At 41.9% G+C, this 8096-nt stretch overlaps 1 protein-coding gene across 2 annotated transcripts; it reads right to left on the bottom strand.

Annotated features, from left to right (window-relative positions):
• On the bottom strand, positions 1–5561 carry otud3 (OTU deubiquitinase 3). Of its 2 annotated transcripts, none has more exons than XM_010731542.3 (8): positions 5433–5561; positions 4146–4449; positions 3285–3433; positions 1739–1851; positions 1505–1627; positions 1267–1399; positions 864–1051; positions 1–733 (listed from the first exon to the last, which is right to left on the bottom strand). In XM_010731542.3, exons 1-8 carry the CDS (start codon positions 5533–5535, stop codon positions 569–571), a joined length of 1278 nt encoding a protein of 425 aa, XP_010729844.2. In that variant the 5' UTR covers positions 5536–5561; the 3' UTR covers positions 1–568. The 2 variants fall into 2 exon arrangements, with proteins under 2 accessions (XP_010729844.2, XP_019126527.2); XM_019270982.2 differs by having other exon boundaries at positions 5382–5552.
• Positions 5562–8096: the final 2535 nt, after the last annotated feature.

The raw sequence follows: 8096 nt of genomic DNA, 5'->3' as shown, positions 1-8096 counted from the left end.
TAATATATTATCTGGTGCACACCAAAACAGAAAATTCTCATTTATTATTATTTATTGCCACATTCCTTACACAGTGTGCATAACAATCATTCATCTGCTCTTCCTTTAACTTCCTTCTTTGGTCAGACTGAACAAACCGAATGATCTGAATCCACGTCAACTCAATCTGTGGCGAATTGAAAAAAGCCCAACTGCACGAGATTATCTGCATGGTTTTTATGAAAAGCCAGATGTCCAGCATAGAAAGAGGCAAGGTAGCATGGTAGGTAGACCAGATCGGAGGAGTTTCTACATACACCAACACCGGCCGAGGATTGGATGAAAACAAAACCCTGCAAAAACACTGAATGTCATGCTCTTTCGCTCTCTCGTCTTCTTCAACTTTCACACATCACACGCACTCCAGTTTGCAGGCACCGTTATACCGTTTGCAAAGAAACTATAGGGTTCTCTTTAGGAAAAGTCATCCACTGTGACCGAATCAAATCTGACTATGTGCAAAACTTTGTGGACAGCGTGAGCCGCCGGTAGCTAGAGAAACAGTAGGTTATTTTGGCCATGCTCCAGTCTATATACTGAGAGTGTTGAGAGCTGGTACTAAAGTAACAGCCTCTGGCAGGTTCTGGTTCTGGTCCTGACTTCCTTTACTCTGGAGAAACTTCTGCCGATGCCTCTCCTCCTGGCGCTTCTTCTTCTCTTGCCTCTGCTGCTCTTTCCGCTGCTTGTTAGATACCTGGGAATGATGGAAACAAAAATCAGTGTTAGTTTTACTTTAACAGAGGAGAGTTCTAACCTCAAGTATTTTGGTTTCCCTCCAATGGAGGGGAGGAAAACATCTATGTGAACGAAATGGCTCCGTCTACCTTTGGTTTTTGTACATTGCTGGCCTCTGCTGGTTGTTTCTGGTCGCTGCTGTCTGTGGCTGCAGCTTTGCAGGCTGAGCAGGATCCTGAGATGCACTGGCCCTGGCAGGACTGGCCCAGCATGGAGCCAACAAGCCATTCAGCATTGATGGTTGCCGCACTCAGTTGAAGCAGGTTCTCCTCATCACCTGAGACAGGAAACACACAAATAAACACATGAATAGGAGTCAGTCAGTATGATGTGATCGTGACTTTTAATGTCAAAAACAGGTTTATGGGATAAATGGAAAATTTAGCTGGACAGACAAGCTTAAATTCCTGATGGTTATGAAGTCTGTAATGATGTTGACTCCGAGTCAGCCTAATTTTTCAAGCAGCTAATGAGTCAAGTGTAACTTCTGACCCTGGATTCCTCGATTCTTGATGGAGCTCAGGATCACATTGTCCTCCTCTGAGGTTGTGGGAGAAGGGGTTTTCTGTCTGTCCCGCTGACCGTCTCCGAACTCACGCTGCTGTCCTCGTGAATTCTGCAGATTCTGGTAGCAATATTGAGAAAACGTCGGAGACTCATTAGCAAAGGTGAAATGTTAAACGTGAAATCTTAATGCTGCTCCACTGACTGCCCATTTCATACTATATACCTCTATGCGGAGCTGTGCGGGACTCTCAGAGTTGTCTCCAGTCCGCCTCACACTGTCATAATGATCTCCATAGCGGTAGGCAATGTGTAGCTCTCTGCACACCTGCTTCTCTGCACCATTTATCTACATCCAGAATAGAAAAACTGTGTGTTGCGCCAACAGCGTGATAAATTCCACATAATTATAGCACCTTAGATTGTGTGACGTCATTTGAAAGTCTTCCTCTGTCCCTACCTCCCACAGTGGCGTGTTGAGCTGATGGATGACCACTTTCACCTGTTGACTGCGAGCAAAAGCCACGATGGCGTCATTGCCAGCAAAAGTACCAGGCTGAGAGAGGTTGGACACTAAGTGGAAGGAAACAAAAACAGTTAGTCACAAGATAATCACAAGTTGCGATCACACAGCATTTATTTTTGTGCTTCCTATGGTGTCGTCATGCGTCAACAGGAGACATGAAGAAGAAGACATGACGGTCAGTCAACCTTCTAAAACTTTGTGTGTCGAATGCAGTCGCAAAAACCATGAGACACTATGATGAAACTGACTCTCATGAGGACTGACCCAGGAAAGGAAGACCAAGAGCTACCTCTGCTGCAGAGGATAAGTTACATTACAGTTACCGGCTTCAGAAATGGCCACGTAACAGCACTTCAGATTAGAGCCCATGTAATTGCTTCGGTTAAAGTAGCACACACGTGTTAACATCAACTGTTCGGAGGAGACCTCGTGACTCAGGCCTTCATGGTTGAATTGCTGCAAAGAAAACAATACTGAGGGACACAGTTATGATGTATTTGTGTCAGGATGCATATAACGAAAGTTTTATGTCACGTGTAAAGGTATGTTTGTTTTCATTTATCAGTTTGACGTTCATACATCTGGTAGAAATCTTGGCAGAGGCCCAAGATAGATGTATTGATGTTGTTCAGGAGGCCTGCTGATGAGTAACTGATGAGTTCCAGAAGGGGACCCCACTGAAGATGTTAGATATACAATAAAGGAGGTCCACAGGAACATACAGGGTTTTCCAGATGTGGAGTTTGCCAAATGTCTATTAAGGCTGTTTCTTTATATGTAAAACAAGATTGTATTTGTCATCTCTTCTTGTCTCTTCTTGTCTCTTGGTCCAGAAGGTCCTTCCTATCAGAGACCAACAACAAGAAGAGAATTGCTTGGACAGAGAAACACAAAGAATGGATACCACTAAAAACAATGAGGCCAAATTTAAGATGTTTGATTCCACAATGTTTTTGTGAGACAGAAAAGGTGAACAGATGGTATCCGCATGTGTGGTTCCCACCGTGAAGCATGGATGAGGAGGTATGATGTCACAATCACCTGACCTAAACCTAACTGAAATTAAATGGCATGAGTTGGACCACAGAGTGAAGGAAAAGTAGCCAATAAGGGTTAGCTGACGAATCTGACCGAGAGAAAGCCAAGAGTGTCTTTACATTATTCCAAATTTGTTAAGTCATTGTTTGGATGTTTTTAGTGTAAAAGGCCTGAAAAGGTCAAATGAAACAGTAGTTTGTTCAGGGTCTCCAATCCCAGGTTGAAACACTGATACAGCGTCTGTCGTTCCATTGCAAACAGAGCTGATGACCACCAGGGGTCACTGCATAGTTGTTGGTCAAAAATGCCTAATTTCAATAGATTTCAAATGAACAGAACTGTCAATTGTTGACTGAGGCATTAGTAAAAGTCTCCTCCCTGATCACAATGTTTTATTTGTTTGTCACTTTACTCAGCATCACCCACTGGGACATTTTCTTACAGTGCTGTGCGAAGGGCACGTCGTCCTCGACAAAGGGCTCAAAGTCTTGTCGATGGGACTTCATATACTGGACAGTCTCCTGTCGAAGCCGGAGGTGACCCCGAGAGTGACCCTCTAACTGGTCGCCGAGAGCTCTGAACAGGCAGTTCCTGCAAGACACAAAGACAGTGAATGTTATGTCTACGCATGATTGACTACAGTTAAATGACTCGGTTTCAGTTTCAAGGCCAGAATGAAGGTTATGTTATGTTTGAATCAAAGACTTATCTTCCACTGATGTATTCATTAGAGGAGACATCAGCTGGCAGGTTTCTGGGTGTTGGCCAGAAACAATGACTTAAGTCCTGCAAATCACAAGACTCTCAGACCTTCTGCACAATAGTAAACATGACTGATAGATGCAGGACTGCATTGTCAATCAATTAAAGTCCCATCTTGACTTTCAATAAGCCAGAGACATAAACATACTTCCCTTGTTTTTTTTTCCTATTGTAAATGGCTCAGTACTGCTGGTGTCGTCTGTTGGGGAACATAAATCATCTTTCAAGATGAAGGTTGTCAAATTATGGCTGACATCTGCTTATAATAAGCAGCAGCATCCATACACTACAAATACTTTTAAGTTTAGTATACTGTACATTGTTAGTGACTGTGGCTGGGGAGAAGTATGCACAGAAGACATTATGTTCTTCTATCAAGACATCCTGGTTAATCATGGTAAGACAGCTGTCTCAACCTTGAGAATAAACTTTATGCATATAATAAAATTTAAGAGTCGTGTTGCAGTGTCATTGACGGTAAAGGACAACACAGAGAAAGACAAAGCACAGCCAGAAGTCACCGTCTTTTCCTGGCTCTTACCCATCTCCGGGGACTTCCCTCAGCCTGAGTCCCAATGCCTGGAGCTGATTGGAGAAGCTGACAAACTCCGCTCCTTCATCGCAGTCCTGAGGCCGGTTCTTGCGGTCCTTCACGATGGCCCGGCGTGCTGCCCGCTCGTCCCTCTTGCGCTCCAGCTCGCTCTTCTTGTTGCTCCGCACAGGTTTGGGCGTCTGTTTCCTCGACATGTTGGCTACGATTGCTTCTGCTGGCCAACAACACCAGAGTATGTCTCCTTTTAACAATGAGCTGACACTTGCGTCAACCACAGCCAGACATCTGGACCCTATTTAAACAGACACAGAAACAGAGGTAGATATCATTATATGCCACAGTTGTCATATCAGACATGCCATGCCACTATAGTGTGTCTCTGATCTCATTATGCCAAACTACATCAGGAAAGAGGGTTCCCACACCTTTTTCATGAACAAATTCAAGCACTTTTCAAGCACCTTCAAGCACCAGTTTTTCCATTTTTCCAGCACCTTTAAATAGGTAGCCTACTAGTTGTGTTTGCCATGATGGTCATGGGAAGCGCAGCGGTGCCACTGTATGGCATAATAATATGGGTCTAATTAGCATTATTTCATATGGTGGTAGATTGACTGTTTTGATTTTTAACTAATTGTGAATTGGCTTGTATTCTCAGCTTGTGAGCGGTGTATTGTGTAACTACCATAGCGCAATAACAGTGACAAATAGACATCACACAAATTTCAAGCATTTTCAAGCACTTCACAAAAAAAATCAAGCATTTTCACAACCTTGAAAACACTGAATTGAAATTCAAGCATTTTCAAGGAATTCAAGCACCCGTGGGAACCCTGTTAATACGACACATAGGGACATGTGCTATAGATTTGATCCAAATATAAATAATATATTAATGGTACAGCTAGCTGATACATTAGTGCATACATGTTAAACCAAATTAAAGGCTACATCCAACATATGATGAAAAAGTCTTTTAGGGATGTTTCATAAAGATATAATGTGACATAACCGAAGTTCAGACGACGTTAACAGCGTTAAATGAGAGCTCGACACAAACTGGACATGTTGCGTTACATAGCTGCGTTACCTCGCACAGAGTAACGTTACTTTTGAGCTGTCAGAGACACAAAGTGTCGCTGGCGTCAGGTCAGTGTTAGCCAACGAGCTAGCGGCAGGATAACGTTACATAACAAATCACGTCCAGCTGTGCGTGACACTCACCGCGCGCCAAGCGACTGGACACCGTGACGCAGCCGACACAGGTGTGTTTACCTTCAACAAGTTGCGTTAGATAGGATGTAACGAGGCTCCGCGTTTTTCTGCCACACAAGAAGGTAGCGATTGTCCGTTTTTGTTTACAACTGAAGTTCCGCATACGTATGTACGTGTACGTCAAAACGTAACGGAAGCCGGGAGGCGCCAAACTGCAAAGGCGATTTAAAAAAAAAAAAAAATTGGCAAGAAGCTGAAAATAGCAGCTGAGGTATTCTGTGAAACCACTACACCACGGAAATGTGACACACACGACTTGATAAAATTGCTAAAAGGAATATCTATCTATCTATCTATCTATCTATCTATCTATCTATCTATTGTGTTAAGTCAAAAGGCTCTTAGTCATTTTATATTGCAGACTGTGAGTCAGGACAAAGTAGGAGGCTGAGTTACTCCACTCCACCTTCTGTTCTGTTCAACTCTTAAAATCTACTCACCACCAACTCCTTCTGATGACTCCACACAGTTGGTGAAAATAATGTGGGGGAGGAGTGGGCGAGTGAGAAGAAGCAATAAACAGGATGTTTGCAATGTAAAAAAGACCAGCAGACACACTGAGACAAAAAAAAAAAAAAACATAGCCTCAAGTCATAAAACTGCATCAGAAAACAGAATGAAGCAGTAATGCAATTCTACTTCCTGAAAGTAGGGAAAAGGACATACATTTGTACCGAAGTAGCTGAAAAAATGGGACATGCATCTGCAGACATAAGTTGGTGTATGGTTCACTATAGACCTCAGTGAGTGATGACACCGTGTGTGCACAGATGTAATGGCCTGAAGGCTCTCTGAGCATTTGTTCATGTGCAGCAATCAGCGTCAGTCACCTGGGTGGAACAGAAGTGCAGTCAGCCAAGCGTGGACAACACATCATTTATACTGTATCTATGTACATGTACAGTATGTCCGTGTGTGTGTGTGTGTGTGTAGGCTATGTGAGTCAGTCCAACAGAGCACATCAAATCATAACGCTGTGAGAAAATAGTACATTAGGTCAAATAAAGTCCATTACAACTGATTTCACAATGTTTTATTGATGACTGATGCTCATATTTTAGGGAAACTTGCTATCTTTGTCAGCTTCACTTTGACAAGCCCTTTTAATATTTAATCAGCAGGGCTGACAAGTAGCCACTTAGTTTTCACAAGTGCAAATGACATTTTGACATGTTGAAATGTTAATTTATGATACCTCTAACATAATTTGGACATGTTAAAATATGAATATTTTCACATGTAGTTTACAGATCTCTATAATTTAATTATAGATATTATGAATTCCTATTATAAATATCATTTTCATGACCTATAATTGTATTTTAGATTAAATACAAGATACCTGAAATTTCATTCATACTAATTACAATTCCAACTACAACATACAACTCTACTGCTCATTTTCTAATAGTCTATACATTAAGGTTTGCAGCTGTGATAAAATGGAATAATAATATATCCTCTGAGCAATTATTGTTCACCAAATATTACAGTTTTTATTAAGTTTTAGTGCACAGGATGGCTGGCCACTTATATAGCTGACAAATGCAGGCAACTATCATTCAACTCTGAGTAGTAGCTGCATTCATAATTGTGATTATTCAGGTTATAAATCCTTTTACTATTAAATGTTTACATTACTCCCATTCTACCTCCTGTAGATTTTAATTAGAGTCTGCTACACTGCCGCCCAGCTTGGGTGTGCTTCTTCACTGGGGGAGGTCGAAAATGAAGCAACACGAGCAGAGTGCCTGTGGGTGACGACAGCAGATGTTTTTTAAGTCGGGTACCAGCAAACAGCACTTTATAGAGAATACTATAAAGATTTGTTGTGTTCTGTCCCAGTGTTTCCATTTTAGTAGTTAGTACATCATGCATGTACAATGTTTTTTTTTTACAATATTTCATTTTTTCATGTAGGCTGCTGTATGGCTGCTGTCCGTGGTGCTGAATTTTTGCAAAAAACATTTCTCTCACATTTCTGTTACTGAGGCTGATTGGTTGGGTTACTTGACACATTTTGGAACTTTTGGTCTAGATTTGATCCTCAGGTTCACATTTTACAGGATTCAAACCAAACATTTGAATAAGTAATGAAGCTGCAGGAGGGAATAGAAATGGGTTTGTAGTATCCGAAAGTTTAACCTGAGACATCCACATTAGATATTGCACTTTTTATACAGTGTTGCAGTCCGGACTGATAACTTAGCTTGGTCTGCTTTGTCTAATAGTTGACATATTATCTCTGCAGACAGTGTTTCACTTTGACCTGATGACCATGTATCTGTGTAGAAGCTTTTTTTGTTAGAGTCTCACTTTGGACATTAAACATGCAGGATAGTGGGAGTAAAAAAACGTCAGGAATGGCGCAGAATGAGAGCTGCAATGTCTGGAAGAGAAATAGAAAGCAAGGGGGTTTGTTTGTGTGTGTCCATGTGTGTGTTTGTGTGTGTCCAAGGGGTGGGGTAAAAAGGGGTTAAACCTCTGGAGGAAAAAAAGGAGGTTAAATCATCATGAAGAGTGCCATTCTTGAAGCCAGCTCCAGTGCATCTGCAGGTATCCACTATAAATAATGAGCCTATAGGCTGATGCTATAAGGGCAGTTTGCAGTTATCTCCTCTCATACCGCCCACTAGCCTTCTCTCTCTCTCTCTCTCTCTCTCT

The sequence above is a fragment of the Larimichthys crocea genome, chromosome XV (genome assembly GCF_000972845.2).
Source record: "Larimichthys crocea isolate SSNF chromosome XV, L_crocea_2.0, whole genome shotgun sequence".
NCBI lineage: Eukaryota > Metazoa > Chordata > Actinopteri > Sciaenidae > Larimichthys > Larimichthys crocea.
Note: the sequence above shows the minus strand (reverse complement) of the source record. Positions and strands in the feature narration are given on the sequence as shown.

Excerpts from the sequence above, each read along its gene's own strand:
- otud3 (XM_019270982.2), bottom strand. The coding sequence starts at position 5,535 with ATGCGGAACTTCAGTTGTAAACAAAAACGGACAATCGCTACCTTCTTG. Across the intron at positions 1,052-1,266 it reads CAAGAATCGAGGAATCCAGG|GTGATGAGGAGAACCTGCTT; the intron begins GTCAGAAGTTAC and ends TTCCTGTCTCAG. Across the intron at positions 734-863 it reads GCAATGTACAAAAACCAAAG|GTATCTAACAAGCAGCGGAA; the intron begins GTAGACGGAGCC and ends CATCATTCCCAG.